Source organism: Musa acuminata, chromosome BXJ1-5 (genome assembly GCF_036884655.1).
Source record: "Musa acuminata AAA Group cultivar baxijiao chromosome BXJ1-5, Cavendish_Baxijiao_AAA, whole genome shotgun sequence".
Lineage (NCBI taxonomy): Eukaryota > Viridiplantae > Streptophyta > Magnoliopsida > Zingiberales > Musaceae > Musa > Musa acuminata.
Genome location: NC_088331.1, coordinates 821137 through 845291, shown reverse-complemented (window position 1 = coordinate 845291; position 24155 = coordinate 821137). Strand labels below are relative to the sequence as shown.

The 24155-nt window shown below is 37.2% G+C and overlaps 1 protein-coding gene across 3 annotated transcripts; it reads right to left on the bottom strand.

Moving 5' to 3' along the window:
• Nucleotides 1–122: 122 nt before the first annotated feature.
• On the bottom strand, nucleotides 123–23269 carry LOC135672870 (sister chromatid cohesion protein SCC2-like). Of its 3 annotated transcripts, none has more exons than XR_010513135.1 (29): nucleotides 22785–23269; nucleotides 22583–22692; nucleotides 18926–19061; nucleotides 18746–18845; nucleotides 18421–18671; nucleotides 15381–15488; nucleotides 15110–15218; nucleotides 14628–14730; nucleotides 14345–14531; nucleotides 13833–14264; nucleotides 13237–13763; nucleotides 12957–13164; nucleotides 12826–12876; nucleotides 12566–12724; nucleotides 12321–12488; nucleotides 11766–12065; nucleotides 11518–11670; nucleotides 8507–8676; nucleotides 5628–5736; nucleotides 4574–4735; nucleotides 4383–4487; nucleotides 4073–4306; nucleotides 3791–3924; nucleotides 3434–3700; nucleotides 3065–3359; nucleotides 2211–2303; nucleotides 1982–2107; nucleotides 682–1135; nucleotides 123–524 (listed from the first exon to the last, which is right to left on the bottom strand). XR_010513135.1 is itself a non-coding variant. In XM_065181329.1 (28 exons), exons 1-28 carry the CDS (start codon nucleotides 23018–23020, stop codon nucleotides 899–901), a joined length of 5262 nt encoding a protein of 1753 aa, XP_065037401.1. In that variant the 5' UTR covers nucleotides 23021–23269; the 3' UTR covers nucleotides 657–898. The 3 variants fall into 3 exon arrangements, 1 of the variants encoding a protein (XP_065037401.1); XR_010513134.1 differs by having other exon boundaries at nucleotides 18926–19053; XM_065181329.1 differs by lacking the exon at nucleotides 123–524 and having other exon boundaries at nucleotides 657–1135; nucleotides 18926–19053.
• Nucleotides 23270–24155: the final 886 nt, after the last annotated feature.

Here is a 24155-nt window from a genome sequence, read left to right as displayed (position 1 = left end):
ATTTTTGTGGTCGTAGGATCCGATGTGCCGAAGATACCGTCGGGACATCCTGACCGTTCATATAGGGGAGCGAGATTTTGATGGGTGGAGTGGAAACATGCGGTACTGTGTGACGCGGGGAATGTCCAAACGACACGCAACGTAGACGTGGGACCCAAGCAACGCATCTTAACGCGAGCTGAGATCCGGACGTCGTCCTGCAGGCATCGAGCTCACCTGATGGGTATGCTACGGAAGAGGAAGGAGGCCAGTCTGCCTGTCACATTGTGACATCAGAAAAGAATAAAAAGGATAAAGCGATCAGAATATTGTGATGTGAAAAAGAATATAAAAACAAAACGTGAACATAACCCTCGAGTTCGCTTTTGCTGTCTTCTCCCTCCTCCCAAAAAATAATGAAGTGCTACGTCCCGACATTTAAGGCACATTGTGTTGATGTATTCAACTGCAGACACTCCATCAAAGATAGAAACTTGAGCTTCGACAAGGAGCGTCACACGACTCGGCAGCGGCGCACTTGACACCTGTTAGAAATAAATAGGAAAAAACTAATCAACGGACAACAGAGAACCAGACCGAAACAGGAAACTTGAGCGACGGAGGTTTAAAAGACACTTCCAAACCATATATATATATATATATATATATCCACAGCATGGTCAAAAATGGATTTTTCATTACTTTGAAGCTGGAGCACATTCTTGACGGTCCTTAGAACAGCAGCCCAACGAGAAAATACCAAAGGGGCTTGGGGACGGGACACATCAGCCGCTCCAGTTAAATGAGGCCACCTAACTAACTACAACCAAAGCCTTGCCCACTTTTTGTTACTTCTATGTACCAATACTGCCAACCCTACTGCGATGTTCCTGTAATGTACAGAAAAGCTACACATCTGTTACACTTGCAACCGTTGCCTGGTCATCCGCATACCATTACTCCTTTGGCCACTGAAATCAAGCACGCGTGGCCCACCTGTCCAGTCTTCATCATCCACATCGTCATCGTCTTCCTCACCTTTTCGTTGGGCAGCTTTTCCGCCTCTCGAACTTCTTGGAGTAGGGCGTTTCCTCTTGACACTAGCTGTATATGTAGAATAGTCTATTGCATCGTCTCTCAACGATACCTTGAACTCCTGCAATTCAACAACAAAGTTAAGGTTGCAATGGCTGAAGCCATTACGGAGCCCTCAATAATAAAAATTGGCATTCATGACCTCAAGTATCATCTTATGTTCAATTCTTGTAACAGAAGTTGAAAAGATCCATGTTTGTAAATATAATGAATCTTAATTACAGTTGAAAATTCAAAGAGAAGCAGTACAAATCCAAAATATTTATGAATATGTTGTCCTCAAGGAGAAAACACCGTCAACAACGTGGTACTGGAACTCCAAACAACAAACCACTCACACCCACATCACCAGACGAAAAAATAATTAAAAAATGGAAGCAAGACTGAGAAGTAAATGAATCCGTTGCTATCAGAAGGAATCAACTACTTGACAAAAATATGGTTAGAGAATCTAGAGTGGACCGATACTGGTGCTGCAAAAAAAGATGGCAGTCCTTGCACAGGTTTCTGAAGTGAAAGGAACATGACAGATAGTAGTAGTATATACAAGTTGACTTCACAAACCTTCAGATGGATAAACATGATAATCATTAGGAAATAAAGGGGCTGTTCTGAAATATTTAGATCCACCAAAAGCATTCTAAAAGGGAAAATTTTCTCCATAAGATTTCCATCTTCTTAGGGTTCCAAATCAACAAAAGGAGATGCACCCAAACCAAAAGTCAACACTTGAGGTGGCAACAAATATGTAACCAATAAAATCAGCTGTTGGAAACTACAGAAGATAAGAATGCTAACATACTTAAAAGTCAGTCAAAATGAGGAAAATGTGCAAGCAAAAAAATATCGGATAGTTCCACTCCAGAATCTATCAAGATTACTTCTCAAGTATGCCTAAGTCAGGTACCTGATACTTTTCAACCATGGCTTGATAGGATGTAGGCAAACTGATTGGAGTGTCACTAATGTTGAAAGGAATGTTTTGCTTAGAAATCGTCTCTCCAGGCTTTGGAAGCTCCTTTAAAGAAAACGCCTAATAGAAAGAATTCAAAATATCAAAATCTCTGGAACAGTAATCCGCATGCTCTGTTGTTGAAGGGTAGAGAACTGAAAAACTTCATTATGAAAAAACTAACCTGACACCTGGCATCATTTAGACCATACACAATTTTCAAGTGCCTTTTCAGCTTCAATAGGAGTTGCAGAGCAATTGCCTCATGACAATCAGCCTGAGTAGCAAAACAATTTCCAATCATTAAAAAAGTTACTAGGAAGAGAAGAGCAAGATGACATGCTAATAATGCCAAATGCCCCCATCAACAAACAAGATTGTGCAAATAAATCAAATGCCACAAAAAAACATAAGAGTTCATATCAAATTTCCAACATCACTAACAGTATAATTAAGACAAGATAATGCAATTGTCCTATATTTTTAAACTCTAATGTATGAGTAAGTTCCACAGGCCACGATCTTTTTATCAGAATATATGCAAGGTCAAAGGCTACATTATTTGTTGCAATTGACAAAACTGATATTATGAGATAGCATGATAATGGGGCAACTAGAAATGATCTTTACATTTTACCCTGTTAAACACAAGGAAGGTTGATATGAAGGGGCAACAATAACAACAATGACAAGAAATAAGTATACGATAATGAAAATATCAATAATATATGAAATTATGAATCACAATGTTATGCCGTTAGGAGTCAACATACACGAAAAGTTAGTGTCCTAAGTTATGATGGATGTTTTGTTACCAGAAGACAAAAGGTAGAGGGAGATCTCTCAAACAACTTTATTAAAAACAACAAAAAGAGAATAGGTAGCTCCTCATTTGACTGAAATGGCAGTAAAAGATCCATGTCCAAGCACAAGTTGTAGGGAACTTAAGGCTTGTTGTAATGCAGAACAGCAACAATGCATTATTCGACAGTTTAAATTGCAAATGATCCATGGTATTACATTTAAACATATAACAACCTGAAACTTCTGCAGGTCTTCTGTTGAAATGCCATGTGAGCTGTCTGACATCTTGTCTGCAATCTCTGTGAAATCATGCTCAGATATATTAGGCCAACCAGAATTGGCATTAACTTTGTCAATTTCACTGGGCATCTCCAATGAATCCCGGTGTTGCGAAACAGAACTCCAGGTTTTCATGTTTGCCTCGAGTGCGCCTGCCCTAACTTGTATTATTCGATTGATATCATATATCAAGTAAAGGGGTTCATCAGGACATGTGAAAGGGAGAGATGCAAGAATCTCTGTGCAATATCTGCGAAATGGAAATGACAATTAGAATCAACACCAACTAAGTTCTTCAAGCCAAATAACAACTTTGTAACTTACACAAGAAAGCCAATCGGTAAATAATTCCCACCACCAGACTCAAATTTCCTCACTATTGAGTGAATGAACTTGTTCCTTGCAATACGATTTCCTCGAATAAGCCTGTATATACGAGATATACCTGGCCGGACATATGCTATCGGAGTACCATCAGATTTACCTTTTTGAAGTCCTGAGACCAAATTATGATTACTGGCTATGCACTGAACAAATTTAAATGACATCTGAAGGCCATCACCCAAACGGCTTTCAAAAAAAGCAGGATACCTGCAAAAACAATCATGTTACTAAACAAACACAATGTCATTCCAATTTGACTAGTAAACTTGATAAGTCTATTGAGTTACATGATCATACTTCTCATTCATGTTCATCAACAAGTGATGGGCCAATTTTGAATTCACATCCAGTGGATCAATTTCAAGAGCTATGAGGTATGGAACACACGTAATAGGATGGACTAGTCCTTGACGTAGTACAATTTCCACAATCTGAAACAAATGTGAAAAAGAAATCAACACAAGCAAAAACAATAACAGCATACATTTTAATAAAGCTGAGAAATAGAAAGAAAGATTTTCATAAAACTAAAAAGTAACTTTGCTATGAAAAAAGATGAGAAATTCAGAGAGTTAATACCTTGAGAGAAGTTTGACGAATTTGGTCATTGCCATCCAAGCATCTTTCAAGAATACTGTTCCAATAAAGCTGAACAATTCCTCCACAAATATTAGTATCACCTGCACCTGCAGCTACAGGCACTTTGTTTCCAGCACCTTCAGTATGTGAAGTTGCATTCTTACTGCCACAATCTGTACCCATTTTGGTTTCCGCATCAAGAAGATATTCATACAGGTTTTGCAATGCTTGCGTCTGGTGTGAAAAAAAAAAACATCCCATTCAAATAAAGGGAAAGAACAAAGAATGTGCATAACAAAAAATGATGTACCTTAAGCCTGAAATCAGCACTAGAGGCCAGTGAGGCCTCTAATATTTTCCCAATGTCTTTTTCCAACATATACTCAGGACTAGAAATCAATATATAGCCTAATGCCTGCAGAGCATTAGCATATGAATTCAAGATCCAAGTTCCAAAGAAAAACTTTCAATACACCAAATTCTTTGATAATTTTCACTTGCCTGTAAAGCTCGAACCTTTAAGCCAAAGTCCTCCATGACAAGATATCTTTTCAGTAATGAGAGACTCTTGTCAATATGAACATGTTGACTATCAGTCTTAACTATTAGCTCTCCCCCATACCTTAGAAGAAGCCCAAGGCAGAAAAGTGAACGACCCAAAAGCTGGATATCGTACACAAGTTCAAACACCATCAGATAGGTATATCAATGGATTCAAGTTCTCTACTAGAAGAACGAAATGCTTAAAGAAGAAAACAATCCATAGTCATCTTTTGATAACAATAATATTTCTTAAACATCTCCCCATTGATTTGTTGGCCACAACAAATGTTTAAAAAAAATTAATGTGAACAAAAATAATATAAGCAATATTTTATGGTCAATTCTTAAAATATGTTTCATAGGTAAACATCTCAAATAGTCGATTCATTATTTCTTTAAAAGAAGTAGCTTTCTAATCACACATTTCTGGTTCCGTGCATTAAAAAAACTCAGCAAATAAGCAAAAAATATGATAGAAAATTTCCAATTCATCTTTTTTGAGGCTCTCATAATCTACCTGATACAGTTTTCTAATTCTAAGACCAACAAGGTTTCCATTAGAACATAAGTGAAAAATAGAAAGTTTAGTTAAATACAAGAACCATTAATCTTTCAACAATCTGCCTTTATCATGTTCTATTTTATAAACATTACATTTGCAAAACATCATAAAAATATCAAATAAAGATGTTCCTCAACTAATACCAACAAACCTAAGATAAGCAGAATACACATGCCGTTCCAATTGTGTCGAAGTAAAAAAGTAAACTCTGCTGAAAATTTGAAATAGTAGTGGTAAAGTCTCAATTGTGTTAACTAATTCAGCTTTTTGTTTAATCACAAGTTCAAACAATTATAAAGAGAATTTTCACGACAGAAGTTCTCAATATTCCAACATTGCAACAGAAGACATGACAAGGATAAGAAACCAAGAAAATAGAATAATTTATAATCTAAGGCATAGTAAAAAAAATTAAATATTTAGTTTTGCAACCAATGCAAAGATGGTTACCTGCATATTATCAGAACCTGAACCTTGCAAATGCTTGAAGAAAATGTGAATCAAATATTCGACAATACTTGAACCTTTGCCAGCAATTTTACTAAGCGAACAAAGGCACCTAGAGGGGGAAAAGGAACAATCAAAATCAACATTTTTATCACAGCTAAATGATGCAGGTAAGCAAAATAAAGAAGAGGAAACAGAAATCCTAGGATCATTACTACTGAAGCATGCAATATATTGCGACAAACTTCTGTCAATAACAAAAAAACAATGATGTGGTATAAAACAAATATTAGTCATACAGCATCTAAAATCCCTAGCTCGATGGTGTTAGGGGCTGTTCAAAGTATCACAGAAGAAAAAGCTGTTGGTTAGCAAAATAGATGCTCCTTACTGCTTTAATTTTAAATTTTTAATGTTCTACAGTACAACACTATCGGTACAAAAAGCCTGCAAATAACACTCCATCTACCATCAGATCAATCCAATTGAACATAAACTGAACTGATCTAGGCCGACCTACGTCTGCACATGCTGCATTTCAATTAACAAAAAGGTGGTCACATGTATGAGGCTCCAACCAATGTAACCTTAACAAAGCTCCAACTGTAATAGCACATTTCATATTAGATAATCTGTGTTGCAGCCACTGGACACTGAGCACCAATGAATAAACTAGTATGAAAGTGAATCCACCGAGCAAAAGAGCAAGTACTAGTCGAATTAACTTGATTAAGAAACAAGACACCAGAAACATGAGGGAACCAGTTTGGAATGCGTCGGATTGAAGATATATGAAGATCAAGAAACTATTTAATAGATTGAGAACTGTAACATCCAAACTGGACCCAGTCTTAGAAGATTTAATAGTCACTTTCCATCTTCAAGAATTTCAACAAATTTTAGCATAAAAAAACCAGTGATTTAAAAAGGCGCTCGGGCGCTCGCCTAGGTGCTCGAGCGAGGCAAGGCAAGGCCCAAGCGCCTCGCTTCATTTCCAGGCGAGGCAAGGTCCAGGCGTCGGGCGCTTCAGGCGAGCGCCTAGGTTAAACCAGACGACCAAACCAGCGGTTTAGGTCTGGTTCGGTCTCCGGTACTTTATTTGGTTCAATCGAACCAACTATAGCACCGATATCAACGCGACTTCCCCAACCATAACCCCACTCGTCGTTCACGCTGCTCGCTGCCGCGGCCACTGTCGCCGCTCCCGTTGCTCGCTGCCACTGTAGCCGCTCTCGCTGTCGCTGCCAATGTCGCCGCTCGTCGCTCCCGCTCCGGCAGCCACGGCCGCTGTTGTCGCTGCCTCTGTCGCTGCTCCCGCTGCTACCGCTGCCACTGTCGCCACTCGCCGTTGCCGCTCCCGCTTTTCTCAACACCCTCGGTCTTCCCTTACACTTTTCTCTTCTCTTTCGCTTCTCCTCTTTCGAAATCGAAAGAATACTGTTAACAATATACAGTAAGTATACTGTTAACTGTATACAGTATAACACTATTATTTTGATTTTAATATTATTAATTTTTAGCGTCTCACTTTGCTCGGGCGAGCGCCTCGGGTGTTTTTGGACCGTGGCACCTTTTGGCGCCTAGTGCTTTTTAAATCACTGCAAAAAACTAATCAGTGAAGCCCAAAATCAAATTTGACACTTGAAAATTGATAATTTGATAGAAACCCAAATCATGCTTGAGAGGATTTGTTAGAGGTCATTGGCACATTTCATTTTAATATGCATCTCGAATCTCGATGACACATAATGTGGAAATGAGTTATGTGGCATTGATTGGAGCAGGTCTGGATCAAGTTTAAATTTTGTTCGAGTTACAATAGTTAGTACTACAAGATTTTTGCAATATTTCAAACAGGGTCAAATATAACCTAGTATGGTCTTAATTCGAGTCTGTAAATATGTTACACAGATAAGCAATAGCTGCATGGGAAGACTGTAACTTTTAGGAATTGCAGATATGTTTGTAAAGTTCCCAGTTGCATGAAGAATTACACTTTGTAGCAGTTATATTTTTGAAAGATTATTCTAGTACCTACTTGAAGAAGCATACAAAATTAAGCTATCCAATAGAAAACAACCACCCAACTACATTATTATAACTAAAAACTTGGGTAACAAGCGATAAAAGGAAATTGAGGCTGTTTCATCTTTTGATCATATGTTTAATTAACTAGAAGAAGTCTTAGAGACAAAAAGAAAAGCAGATAGTTGATTAATAACAAGAAAGGCACGAAGTTTGTGATAATGTGAAGCAGAACTGCGAGGAAACAGCAATCACCAAGTGAGCTACCGTACTCATCATCTGGGAAAATATCTTTCAACATTAAACTTAGTTGTCAAATTCCATGATAACGACAAACAAATTTCCTTTTTTATGAGTATCATTGAGATGCATATTAAAATGGGCTTCCTGGTATTAGAAAACACGGAAAGTCAAAGATGCACATGTGCATGAAAAATATCTTTCATTAAACTTCGTTGTCAGATTCCAGGATTGCTAGAAAGCAAATTTCAGATGAACTCACTGGTAAACGAAAACACAGATAGTCAAAGATGCACACATGCATGACCTAGATAACAATTAGATGATAACACAGAATGGTAATGATAATTTACAAGTAGAATCAAGAAAAAAAATCAAACAGTACAGCAAAAAAACAGTATGCCACATATTCAGGTAAATCTAATTTTTCGCAAGTTCTATCATGTGAACATGTAAAGCAATAAATAAAAACCATGAGGTAATAAGATTCAAGCCTCAATTCCCTTTATGCATAAAAAAAGATATACACCTCTATACTGAGCATTTAGGAAAATAACCATGTTATGAAATATAAACGACAAATGGTATAATCAAATGCGCAATGAAACATAACCTACTTGATACAAGCATGAACGACTGTCAGGAAAGAATGGCGAACAATCATGTGCTTAAGGTCCTGTTCAAGTTCCTCAATAACACTCTGTGGTGGCTTCCGAAGCAATGGCAGAACAGCATTGACTACATATATTATGCTTTCGAGCAGCTGAGCAACTGATTTGTTGTCAACCTAAACAATGCAGGTTGAGGAATCAACCAAAAAATAATTAAGATAATACTACCATTTGCAAGAACAAACCTTTATACGAAAAAAAAAAAAAAGATACATGAATTCAAAATTTGGAATGAAGTAAATGACTATATACTGAAGTGATGGCAAAACCAAACCAAACAAGGTTATGTTTATAGGATACATGACAATTGATGCATACTAAAAGCCTAATACCAAGACTTGTAAAAAGGATATTCCAGTAATTACGGACTTCCTGCATATTTAACAGAAACAGAATAAGAAAGCTGCTTTATAAACATCCATTCTTTAGCCCAGTTATTGTTAAAATGTATGAAAAAACAACCGCAACAGGCATAAACTTATCACAAAATTTCATATGTCATTACACAGTTGTTCATGTTTTATGATCAGAAAATTCTCTTTCCCCTGGTCATCATTTCTATGCAATGTCCCGATTTAAATTTTGACAAGACTGATAATTTAAAAAAATATCTAATATATTAAATCTCAGTCCCAAACTCTGCCTTTAGTACCTCCATAAGTGGTGCTGGCTGTGGTTTTACATTTTGAGCTGACCAGGACATGCCGAGCAGTACAAACAGGTCCAACAGCTGGCATGCACATGGACCCACCTACTCCATGTGGTCCAATGGCGAAACAAGACTAATTGCCAAGCCATATGAATCGGGATTACAACCCGCTACAGACCCACTGTGGTCTCTTTTGAGTTGCAAAAAAGTACTTTTCTGTGTCTTTTGCTTCCCTTTCCCCATATCAACATCCTCACTCTCTTTTTCCCTTCCCTCTCACGCAATTTTTTTCCAAATTCAAACATTACTGGAAGGAGAAGACCAAATTCTCAAGGAGAAGATGCTTAAATCAAGGATCTGATAAACTATTTCTTCTAAATTAGGTAAATTTGAACCTGATTTCTTAGCTTAATGACTTGAGTTTAGGTTTAATTGGCCATGATTAAAGAGATTTCAAAGATTCATCTTGGTTTTACACTTAAATTAGAACTTGACCCACAAAGATCAAGCCCCAAACCATATGGATCTAGGCTAGATCCACAAGGATCAAGCAGTTTTAGGCTAGGCTAGGTCTATGTGGATCTACACTTCACCTTTAGTTAATATAGGTTCAATCTGTATGGAAGATTTTGCAGTTTCTAGATCTTATGACGAACAGTCATTCTTTTCGGAGTTGGATGCATCTTACAATACACAACAACAATGCAGTGACGAGAGCTGCAGCTCAAGCACACTACATCATTAAACTTGTGTGGGACTGATTGCCTGAGCGTCCCATCACACGAGTGGCTCATGGTGATGAGGCAACAACATCAATGACACTGTTTACCAATATCATATGCCTACCAAATGCCATGGGAGCAGTTTCATGCTTAGGTCCTGCAGATGTACCATAATGATATACAATATCAACAGATTGAGGACCTTGACCCACCCTGTCATGAATCATGATGATCATTTTGGTCGTAGGAAGTAGGAACAATTAAATAATCTTATAATACAATTATTTTATTCTGCTTCATTGCTTAAATGACTTTGAACTTATTTGTGTGGTGCGACGTATTCTTTAGATACCTCGTGTTCCTTTGCCACTACATATTTCAATGCAATATACAAATCTTCTCAACATTATGTTTTAAAAGGTAGGAAACAACCATAAAGTAGGGGTCTTTCAGGGTTTAGAAAGATTGAGACCCTTAAAATCACATGCCACAGCATGTGCCAGTGCACCATGTGTGGGTACATTGGCATGTACCTGGTCATGGACCAATATGGGGCCAGTAACCTTAAACCATGGTGCTGAGTATTGACAATCATAGATGCCAAGGGCAATAACGAACATCATTTGGCAGCACAGTGTTAAGTAGTTAAAAGAAATAACCTGGAACAAGTTTGATTGTTAAGAAATTCACCAAACACGATGACAATGATTCTTACATGCTCAACAAAAAATATATCCAATGATATTCTTTCATGGTAAGACCTAGGTCCTTAACAGGCTGCTCAGTCGGCAAGAACATTTCCCATGCTGGAACATCATGAACTCAAGCATTTCAACACTCTTAGTTCCTGCCTCAGTAATAGTTAAAAAGTAAACATAAAATTCAATAAAAAAACAAACTTAACAAATATTATATTTAGATGCTTTAGACCTCAAAATTCATTTAGAATGCTCGTTATGCAAAACTGGTTCAAGAGGTAAAAGTAGGAAGTAACTTATTCGAGTCCCACATTCCACAAGATAAATAGATTAGATGCAGTGCCATGAAAAAATAAAAGAACCACAAGGATAGCTTTGTTGTCACTTCATGAACAATGCTTGTGCTTCTCCTTGCAATATAGCTAAAAAAAAAGCAATTATTCCTATAAGGGATGATGTAATGCCGGATACATATTTTGCCTTAGGAGTTAACAGACGCAAAAAACAATACATCAGTTTGCATCTGTTCTACCGCAAATAAACAAGCTAACACTGTAGAACATAATCAAAGAGAAGAAACAAAGCAAAACTGGATATAATCAGTACGATTCATATAAACTATACAAGAGTTAATAACAAAAAATACCATAAAAAGGGCCTAAATGGAGTACAAAGAAATGAAGAATTAGAAATGCACATTAAAATATTAATGTGGAAGATGTAACAAGAAAATCTAAATAAATATACAAAACTTCTAAAGAAACATTCTTGTATCTCAACTTTGGCGATGCTCAAGATATTATCCATAAACCGTCGAGCATCAACGTGGAAAACACAAGAAGAAAATCTAAATGTATGCATGAAATTGCCAAAAACAAAACATAATACCTGATTCTTAAGGTATGGCTGAAGAGTTATAACAAATTGTGATTGATCGGTGGATGGAGCACAAAGTGTTGGATCCACAACGCAAAATGAATGCAAAGCAAGAACATATGGGAGTGCACAAACTTCCTCTTTATCACTAGTCTCCTCCTCTACCTACATGTTTTTGATATGTTGCATATTAAAAACCGGATGACTAAATAGTTCAATACACAAAGACACTGCATGATAATAAGGTCAAAAAAATGCACCTGCAATATTCTTTCTAATAAACGTTTGCAAATCAATTCACAGCGTTTACGCACAGATGCCAAAGAAGCTGCATTTATCCCAGTAGCTTTAGCCGATTGGGGAAGAAAATCAAGTGTTAAATTACGCTTTATAACTGTAACAAGATGATGACTGTTAGGCATATTTCTCAGCATATCAACAATCTGCTCAGTCTTCTTTGCTACTTCCATAGGTACAGAGCTACCATCAGCTATCAAGTGCTTCTGACTTCCAGTTGGTTCCTCGAACCAAAGTTCAAAGAATGTTTTGCATACTAAATCCTGTTAATAACCCATAGTAAACCTATTAAGTTAATCAAGCTTAGAAAACATGGAATCCTACAAAAGACATGATGCTTAGTCTCGTAAAGACCAGGAAAAATCAACCACATTAACTATGTATGTATGTGTGTGTGTGTGTGTGTGTGTGTGTGTGTGTGTATATATATATATATATATATATATATATATATATAAACACACACAAACTACTATTAAAAGGTTAAAAGAACCAATTCAGAACAATACTCATATCACCTGTACGCTTGATTCCTCATCGGTAACACGAGAAATGATCTCAATAAAAGCACGAGTTGCTTCAGAGAAGTTTGATTCAGAAATACACAAGTCGCGGATAATTCTAATGGAACGTTTGCGCACACTGACTCCGGTATCCTTTATCCGTTCAGCAACTTTTTCAAAATACTGTAAAGCACAAAATAAACTTCCAATTAGACAAATAACCATTCAAGAATCTGAAAGTGCATGTTTGATTTAATCACCTTCAAACCAACTCCAGGATGAGAAGCAATATGTCTGCCAACAAGTTCAAGAGCAGCTTCCCGAACTGAGATCGCAGAGTCACAAAACCTTCCTTCAACAGCACATTGGACACGTTTATCACATAAAACCTCAGGATCAGCTTCAACTATGGCACTGACCTAAAACAGTGTAATAGAAGCATCAGTGTAATAGAAGCATCACCACTGTAATAGAAAGAAATTAGATACATATTTATTTGCTCTGTAGAAAAAATGCTCACTGCTCTTAATGCCTTGGCTCGCAAAACTGGAGAGTTCTCCCTCAAGCTTGCCTGAGAGCAATGGGTTTGCTGTAATCCTTAACATAGACAACATCCAAGAATAAAATGGAATGCAATAAAAAGCTATTTACCAAGAGCAGTGAAAGAATTTTGTCAAATCCCCTAGAGAAAGAATTATTTTGCCCAAGTGCCAAGCATATCTTCTTAGCCCCATCTCTTGACAACAATAAAGAACTACCAGAGTCCCGCAAAATGGCCTTTGACTTTAGTCTAGCAAGATAATAAATAACCCTTTCTTGAGATTGAGAGTCGTCCTTGTACCACAAGCAAAGATAAAACCTGCAAATGGTTTAGCATTTAAATAATGTGATTGTAACAATTCTAGAAGGAAAAAGTATTAAGTTTTCACACCAGCGAGTAAACAAATTCACATCATCTTCGGAACCATTTTGTTGCAGATGGTTCAAAAGAATTTGTTGAACAACTTCCAATTTCGTGACACAGTCAGAATCTCCAGAAGTGGTGCTAGCAGAAACTAAGCTTATCTTAGCATTATCCTTGCTCTGCATATTGCAGTATGAATGCAGAGTAATTAGCTGCTTCTTGCATAGACATATATGACAAGACCAGTCCCGAAGCAACATTTCTTGTCCCGAAATTCCCAAGCAATCAGGATGAAAGCATCTCTTGCAGAGATGACAGATGATGTTTGCACCTCTTCTTTTAAGACAAACAGAGCATGCATCTTTCGTGCCAACGGAAATATCATCATTTGCATCGACCAGCTCTTGTAGGATCCAGAACCTATCCCTGCTGCAAGTCACAGCATCACGTTTCAGCCTTGCTGCAATCATTCCTAGAAGGTCAACAGCCATGCAACGTGCTGAGATATCTTTAGATTTCAATCCAGCATTTTGAAGCAGCAAGACACAGAGAACCTGCATAGACCAGACTATTTAATTAAAATTATAATGCACAATACTCAAGTTCTGGTGGAGATCCATCACCTCCAATATTGGAGCAGAAGCAGGATATTCAGGTAAATTCAAAGTCGTCAGCAGATCCATGATAATATTCTCTAAGATCATCTTCGACTCTGATACATCTTGAGATTTTGCAGTGGTCAAACGCTGAAGAACACTGGTCCAGAAAAGACAACAGGTTTGAGTTGCAGCTTCATAAGATTTAGCTGGGCTACTTGAATCAGATGATATATCTAAAACTGCATTCCAGTTTGCTGCTGTCTTCAAACTTTCAGGAAGATTGCTACTGAATTGCACCAATTGAATCAACAAAGCTGTTATCATCTGAATCTGTTTTTGTTCCTCATCGGGGAGATGATAAGCTCTAATAGCCCGTTTGTTGAATTGTAACTTCCGAAGAAGCTGCAGCGTTTCATCTATCAAGAAACTCCGGTGCTGTGTGTATGAAGAATACACCTGAATGAACAAACAAGCATAATAAACAAACAAGAGCATATATTATTGAGAACCAATTTAAGTAACATAGATAGCATTACCCCACATATTAAATTTATAGACTTTAATTGCAAGAGCTGAATGTTATCTGCCAAGAAAGTTGAAAAACTGGTCTTAACCAACTGTAGAATGCAACTATCTGAGAGTCGCTCCACAGACAATAGATCCTTGAGAAAGCCTAGAATTGAGCAAAGTTTCTGAACCACACCATACACTGGTGCTGAAATTCTGGTGTAAACAAGAAACACAACAATAAAACAAGTATCTTAAATATGCAAATAAGTGGAAATACAGTCACAAATAACCAAGTATTAGAGATAATACTTGCTTCCGGAAGACTTCCTCAGATTCACATTCCTATTATAGCGCCTTCTTTTGGCTAATGAACTATTGGTATTATCTACATCATCATCATCTTCCTCATCACCTGGATAAATACAGAAAATCAAACAATAGACCCATTACAAGGTAAAACAGAAAGCTCTTCAAGCTTACTGGATGTGTATCAAAATGCACAGCATATCAGCATGATTCAATTCTTTACTTTCACTCTACAATGAAAAGTTCAAAAACATCCAACAAAGCCTCACACAGGCAAAATCACCAGTTAACATGGTGCAAACAGCTAGATCCTTGTAGCAAAAAGCAGAAAGGACCTCATCAGGTTCACACTGTTAACACAAGATCAAAAGCCAGAGCTACATATTGGAGACCTGATTGAAATTGACTGAGTTGCTCATTGAACATGCATCAGCTATCAGATGTCCCCAAAAATAAAAAATAAAAATCAGTTCCTAAAATATTACCATCAAAAGGAGCATTTTCACTTGGTTTGGGAAGACTGTGCAATGGATTACATGCTGCGATGATTTCCATGATCTGATGTCTTGAGAAATCAAGAATTCTTTCAATGACCTGAGTTAAATGTGAAACAGAGTCATGAAATTATCAAAAATAGTTAACATGATAACTAAAAAATCCATCCAACGTGAACAGGTAGCAGGGTGTAAAGGGAAGTAACTTGTCATATTACTGTTAAGACATTAATGTAAAAGACTATAAATACTTTGCACATACTTCTTCTCTATATAGCTGCTTTGGCATATCTTGATGGGCCATAATTCCCAGTGATGCATGAGTAGACTCCAAAGCACACAGGACCAAGTTTGCAGCATCGGCATCAGCCTGAAAATTGTGCACATGCATAAATAAAGCATGCTAAAGGTACATGCAGTAAGTACCTTTCTTCAAAGGATCATATAAGAACTTGAAAAGGTAAGAAGGCAAGTAAGAGGAGCTGTCAAAGATTAACACTTCTACATTGCAGCTTTTCATGTAATTGACAATGGAAGAAACATTTTAAGAAACCAGCAGGTAAGGAATACTGATGTATATTTTGATACGACATACAGATTAGGGTTGCACCTATGGTAATGCAACCTATACCTGTCCGACCAATCAGTCCAGATCCATGTCATCCAGCCTAAAGTTCAGTTCCAAATCAAGCAAACTGACATCTCCTGGGCTAAAATCCTAAGACAACGAGGCTTAACCAGACCTCAGAGAGCTTGTTTCATCCCATAAGTACAATGCATAATCAACACTAATCCAATCAAACCGGATCCATGTAACACAATCTACACATAAAACAAGACCATTCTATTTTACAAAACATTGGCCTGCTGGTGAATGATGAATACAGTCCCGTTCCAAGCTTCTAGCAGCAGTCTAAGATAGATAAACCTACCAGGCAGATATGGGCTGACTCATTTAGTGACTCATTGCTTGCCTTAGCCACAAAAATGTCATGACCATTAACCTATTATGCTACAAAACCACTCAGTTGCAATAAAAATATAATGCTTCCTCAGAGTGATCCTCAATTTCCATGGATTCCATCCAGTAGAAAAAATAATAATAAGAAACCACCTTCCAATACTGAGAATTATGAGAACCATCTAAATGTTTAAAAAATTGAGATCATTTTGTATGTGTATATATACACCCATTTGCACAATGATGTGAACGACTCACGTTTATTCAAAGTCATTCCATCAAATTGCTTAACGAATATGAGCATGGAAAATCCCAATCTCAAGCTTCACCCAGCTACTTCATGTTGACTTGAAAAATGGTTCATGGGATCAACCAATCCACATCAGGATTGGCCAAATCTGAGCCTGAAACCTCTAAGTTTTAAAGCTGGCTCAGCTGGTCCCTATCCTGAACGTAAACGGTCAAACCTGTCCCGGCTAATTTCCACGAAATCTAAATGGTCTGATCAGTTACTGAATGGTTTATCTCCCAATCCTGTTGATTCCAGCCAATTTAGGTTGATCCAGCAGTCATGACTTATTTCCAACTGATTTCATCATTCTTCACCAATTTTCATAAGATTACGGCTAATTTCTGATCATTCAGAAGAAATAATAAACAAAAACTCAAGATCCAATCTGATCGAGCTATACCAATCCCAATTCATGCATTCAACTCAACTATTAACACCACAAGATTCAGTTGATCGCCAAGCCAATTAATATTATAACCAATTCAAATCTAACAATTCCAAATAACTCAATGACTACACGAAACATAACCGTGATTCTATCAAACAAATTTTACTGAAGAGGCCTTCTACCCGACTTGAATTTTGAGATAAACCCATATAAGATTGGCCACTCAATATTCAGGAATATTTATATTATAAAATCAAAACTAAATTTCTCATGTTGCTAATAAGAAGGAAATTTTACTTCCACCTCGCACATCATATTTTTAACTTTTTAAGGCAATTAATGCATATTTGTTCAACAAATAACAAATGCTAACGTGTGCACTAAAAATTATTCAGGCATGTATAACCCTTATGAATCATTGCAATCGTTATTTTACCTTAATATAAATGCATAATGTTATTGACACAATCATCCTCGACATAGTGGGACGATGATATGTGATGGTTGTTTATCCCCCTACAATTCCAATTTAATAAATTGCAATTTTTCATGATTCACCACAAGGACAAACTGTATGGACCTTTGCTTCATTACTTTAGTCAGTCAACTAGTTTTCAGACTAATTATTTTTCAACACAAGTTCATCAAAGCAATTCCTTTACTGTTCACCTTGGAAGAAGAAAATGCTGCAAATGACCAGTCCTCATAACATAACTTTGTCCTACTTAAGAATCAACCACAACAAGCAAACCCAACTCAGCTCCTCAAGAGATATCCAAATTTGTTACGATGCAGTCAAAGATATCCAAATTTGTTAGTATGCAGTCAAACAAATGTTACCGATCTTTATGCTCCAGAAAAGCCAAAGACCTCAAACAGTACAAGGGCCAACACAAAGCAGCTGATAAAATGTCTCTTTGGTCTTCTTCTCCATTTCTGAACACCTAACTTCAAAACATCATACATTTTCTTGCTATGCACATAAACATCATTTTTTTATGAGTTTGAACTTTGATCTGCCTTCAACTTCTCAGCCCTATCATTTTCCCTATTTGGTGCTACCTCTCCCATGGATCAATTGTAAAGGTTCTTTATTTCATCCTTCATTATAATAAATATCATCCATCTCAACATCATCATATGCTAAACCTTCTCTTATGATTCTTCTCAAGGCCACACAATTTGAGGCATAAAAGTGCAAATGAACCTACAGGCTACAGAAATCATGTACAATTTGCACCTTGACCTAACTTGCTAGTACAATCAAGGCATGAAAGTCTTGTTTAGGTACATGGACATTTTTTAACCATCCACTTCAACTATATCCTCCTATCTTGCCTAAATGCCAATAAACATATACACACCTATATATAAGAATTAAAAGTTAAGTTATTTAAATTGTCAACACAAAAGGAAAATATATAAAAGAATAATCACCATTTTTGTTCAATGCACCCTAAGCAAAAAAAAAAAGACCATTTTTATTCAATGCATCTGAAGCAAATCACCATTAAGCAAGACAGAACTTGTAAGCACAGATTGACATCAGCTGCCAACAAATGAAAGGAAAACCAAAGTCAAATTTTACCTTTTCTAAAAGGAAACATTTCAATGATAGAAAATAACAGCATCTATATTCTATAGCCAAAAAAAAAACTTACATTGTCATTTCCATCAATCGACAGGCCTTGTGCACATTGTATTTGACGATCTAAAATATTTATGAGTCTCACAAGAGTGTTGAGTGGAATTAACTGCAAGACTTTCTTTGAACGTATAGACATTATCTGATTTAGAAGTGTTTTAATGTCAGTCAGCGGAATAGATGACACCTCTGCACCTTCCGCATCATCAGGTATCTCTGCCCTCCCACAAAAATCTTCAGCCATCTCACAAAAGCTTCCAACTATTCCTGCAAATTAAAGAAAAAAATATTAATACTCGAAACAAGAGCGTAGAGTAAAGACACGAGAAAGATTAGGTAACCTTGATGGTCAAGAAGATCTGGCCCCGCAGATGATGGAACAGAATCACTTTCTTTCTTTTTTATTTTCGGTTTTCTTGAGGAAGCAAAAGAAGGTGGTTCCTGCAATTGCAAGCATTTGGGGACTTACATAAACAGTAGGAAAAGAGGATCGATAACTAAGAGAAGACCATAAAACTCACAATGATCAAGTTCTTTTCTGACCGGTCATCACATTCACCCCCATTATCCCTTTGTACATGGGAAACACCTTGTCCAAAGGGTTTCTTTTCTATCGTTTGATTAGACCTTCTCTGCTCCTGAAGAGGACCTGAGAAACTTGAACAGCACAACATTACATAAGCAAAGAAGTGAAAGAAAGTCCAACTAAAACGACAATCACACCCAAAAATATATATATTCCGACAAAGAAGTTGTCAGATAATTATGACGAGTAAAAATCAAATTATACAAAAAAGTAAAACAACAAAATCATGAATTTTTCACATGACAAGAAACTAAAACACAAAGTAAAATGAGTAACCAGACACATGAAACGTCAGAAAACTAGTGCCAACTTAGTTTAAAAAATCAAAGTTTTATAAAGCATCCATATGGCCAAGGACTACAGAAGCCAACATAGATTGAATTTGTTTTGTGAACCAGATAAAATTTCATTACAACAACAGAGATATACCAAGTATAATGACATGGGATGTATTACGACTAGTGACAAATTTCATAATGTTAATGACATGGGAGGTATTAAAGCACATAAAACATAACAACTTTAATACTTAAAAAAGCACCTTACTTTTGCACTGCCAAACCTGATAGACAAAGTTTAATAAGGCAAAAATGGATCTGATGTACTTGCAAACCTAATAAGCTTTGATATGATAAAACACGGTTGTCCTAATAAATATGGACCTAGTTGTAATCAATAACTTTGTAGGTGTTGATATGATGAAAACAATGAAGTTAGCTTCACATACACACTCTTCCTTCAATTATTTTATTACAGTTCCAGTATACAGCTGGAGAGGTGTGCATATATACAAATATAAAAGAACTCCCTATGGTGATGACATTTACATGCACTTCATTTATGAAAACCAAATAACATCACCACCAACACATTAGATTATAAGATACCTTAAGAGTCAACATGAGACAATCTATCACTGCCTTTAACCAATGTGACTTTATATGTTGGTTACAATGTGTAAGGTCAGTCTACTTTGCATGGTTGTCAATAAAAGTTGTTTCAGTTTTAGTTCTAAGCAAGGATTGAAATATCGTACCGTACCGGAGTTTCGAGATACGCTCGGTACGGTGCTGTACTGTATACCGAACGGTATATATATATATATATATATATATATATATATATATATATATATATATATATATATATATATATATATATATATATAAAGTAAAAAAAAAACACTTCTCCTCGGGCGGGGCGAAGTCGCCAATATATGTGTGTGTGTGTATATATATATATATATCGCCCGGTAGTGGACGGTCCGTGTACCGGTCTGCTGACGGTCCGGTACATACCGCCCGGTACGGCTTGTATTATTTGAAATTGAAGACCTTGGTTCTAAGTCTAATTTGTAATTAGGGTCTTGTAGATGGCTACTGTAGCTACAGTACCTCATGTGCCAATAGGTTAGCTTGTATTGCCCTCATATTGGTAGTTCATTGACTGGGAATTTAAAGATTGACTGTCCCAATTGCTGGGAATTTAAAAATAACTTTCTCTTGGATGCCTGAAAAACGGGGGAAAGGTAGCCAAATACTTCACAAAAATTGGAGCTTGACTGACCTCAATATCTACAACCATTAAGAACTAAAGCCCAAAATCCTAAAACAAAGGGAAACGGAGAGGTGTGGTAATCAACAAACATGCATGAATCTGATATAGCATTCATCACAATCTAATGGTTGCAAACTAAACAAATAACCAAAAAAAATTTTAATTCTATAGTTACCAAAAACACTATCGGTACCACCCAGCGAGGGGATGACATGATTCAGATTAAAAGGATCAATTTGATCAGATCGGAGGGATCAAAATCAAAGAAAAAAGAAATAAAAATAACAACTTATGAAAAAATGATGAAATATAAAATATTAGGAAACACAAAATAAAATTTGAAAAAAAAATATATGCTAAAAAATTATTTTGCCCTGATATTTCATAAAATATTGAACTTTCTAAAAAGACATGAGATTGGAAATATAAAAGGTTAAAAAAATAACTATATAAATTATTGATCCAAAATTAAATATTGATCTATCATTGAAAGATATCAATGAAGTAAATGATTATACATATAATTTTTTTTTTTTTTAAGCTCAAGACTTATCTACATGTAGCTTTGAAAATAGATATAGATCCCATTTTAGCCTCACGCTTCTGGAATTACCACATACACCAGGTGCTAAGAAACAAGGAAAACTTTATTTAAGGAGAGTGTTGATTAATTGTGAAAGCTACGGCAACACAGCAATTTCTTGACCAACCATTTCTTCACCCAATATCCTTTCGTCTTTTTTAACCAGCAGTCGATGATGAACATTGTAACAATGGTGACAAAAGAAAATGATTCCAGCCGATAGCAAACACAATAATGATAGTGTATCCTCTATTTCAAAGTTAAGGTCATAGGAACTTTTTTTGTCTTTAACCGACGCTTTCTCTCCTCTTTCCCTTCTTTCGGCTTCTCTCTTGCCTTACCTTTTTTAAACTACCAAACCACCTAGGCTTGGCCAAAATTACCATTAATTTCAACCAATAAAGCTGTCAGATCAACTAAAATCAGAATGGTTTTAGACGATATGAAAACATATGGCTTATGCTGTTTTGGAATCATTTGATATCATGATGTGGACCAGAAGAAGAATATCAGAAACCAGAATAAATAACCATCGGAGAAGCCAAGACCACAATACATGGTCAAACACTATTTCTTTGATTCAAAATTTGATTTCAATCAAAGATTTATTTTAAAGTAACTAAAAAATTTCAGCTACTTCTAAGACTGACATGTTAAGTACTCCATCTAACATTTCCCCGGTTCAAACAATCTTTTTAAATAAAATGAACCCCAAAACAATAATAAGACATCCTACACAAACCAAAACTTATAACCTAATAAAAAACACTTCAACATCCTTAAAATAATATAAATAATCTCAAACTCTATCGAACTAGAAAAAATTGGGATCCTGAATTTGGACGCATCACCAGTCCAAAGCATCATAAGAATGGATCAGTTACACCATTAACGACGTCAATGGTATTAATACGAAAACTATTCAACTACTTATACTGAAAAATCAGGAACATAATGCTGGTTGTTACTGCACATAAACTCAAGATAAGCCACAGCACACATCAAAGCAGAGAACTAAAAACATGATATTTTTGTTTTCCACAATCCAAATGGACAATAACAAACTCGAAATAACATCAAATCCATGTTCTCATCAAAGAAAACTTAAGAGTTTCCTTATTCCAATTCTACCAAAAAAAGATCAAAACATTGGTTTAATTTATCAAACACCTAATCCTTTGCCTCTCTTACGAAGAATCAAATTATTCCTTTAATTCCACCGACGTACAAACTATTACACGCTACGTTCTTTAGAACGCATGAGCTAATAGCACGAGTCCTTGCAGAGAAACGGAGAATAGATAAAAACTAGACCGAAATAAAAACACGAGCTCTTGCTAGAAAATAAGAGAAGGAATAAAAGCCCAACCCAAGAAGAAACCAAGAACTACAGGAATACGCATGCATCACTTGTGTGTTTCATCAACAATCAACAAATTGAGTATAGTTTACCTCGATAGAAACACTTAAAGGCATCGGGGTTATACTTGACGACTTCTTGATAGAGCCTCGAACGGTCCCCCAAGTCATCAGGAACGACTCTCGCGTTTTCCTTGAGATTTCTACGCGATAAACAACATTACGGATGCAGTCACAAAACCATGCCTTCGCTCGAACGAATACAATACAAGACAACCTCGAAAGCCAGACTTACAAGTAGTCAACATCGCAATTCCTAAGCAGCTCCGCGATCGTTCCCGCGTGCGCGAGAATATCCGGGCGGTCGCCGGAGCGGGACCCTCCGGGCACGTCGGAGAGGCCGAGCTGCTGGTCGAAGGACCCAAAGCACACGGGGAGCGAGGGCAGGGACAAGGAAGGAGCGATCTCCGAGTGGGTGGTGTTCGACAGGCGGCAGTACCGCTCGAATCCCAGGTCCTGGTTGAACTCCATGGATCAGGCCGACGCAGGGATCAAGGGCATGGAGATCGAAGGCTTAGGGCAGAATCGGGGTTAGAAATTAGGGTTTCTGGGGTTGGAAACCCCGAGAAGCCCTAACAATTTGGGGGAGATGGAGGAGGGGGGTTTCGAAAGGAACAGGAGACGAGCGAGGGTCGGGTGGAGAGCGAGGGCTCCGCTGGAGGTGGGCCGACTTGAATAGGGAGGGTCGGAGAAATGGGCGACGACGAAGCTTTTCCGATTCACATTTAGCCCTCCGACTTGCTTTTATTTGCGGACCGAAGGACGGGGCCGCAACTTCCCGTGGAAGGAAGAACCGCAGAGGGCTAATTTTGAAATTACAAGGACGTAGTCTTGTTGACTTGAATTACTAATATACCCTCGTGAAGATGTCTGCAGCGCCATCTAATTGGGCTTTTCCGTAACTTTGTGGTCTAACCGTCCATTCCTTCTGTCTTTTTATGTTAATTTTACTTTTAAATTGTTCCCAACGTAAATAAAGGGCATACTATTAATCTTTCAAATAAATCATGTAAATGTATCAATATCTTTTTAAAACTTAAATTTCTTGCGACGACACATCTATACTTTATGTTTGTGTACCTTTACATTGTGGTTGAAGAGTCAGCACGGCTTATTCAGCTTTGGATGTCCAAAGATGCTCATGCGAGAACTTTCGTGGTCGAGACGAATGACGTGTTTGGGATGGGTTGCAAACATCGTCACCTGCTATTGTGTCGCCGGTCCCTGCACTCAGGTCGATGTCGGGAGGAGTTTTTCGATCAAATCCTTTCGGAACTTAAGTCAGTGTTGAGTAAAATAAGACTGAAATGTGTATCCTCCCTCTCTCTGGCCGGGCAATGAACACTTATATCTATATACGAGGATCAATCATATGCTGCGGGACGGCATCGTCCCGAGTTTCTCGAGGCGCCCTCGTACTTGACGATGTCGTCCCGAGCTTCTCGGGGGCGGCTTTGTACCCGATGGCATCGTCTCGAGTTTCTCGGGGCGCCTTCGTACTTGATGACGTCGTCATAAATTTCTTGGGGCAGCTTTGTATCTGACGGTATCGTCCTGAGTTTCTTAGGGTGGCTTTGTACCTAACGACACCGTCCCAAGTTTCTTG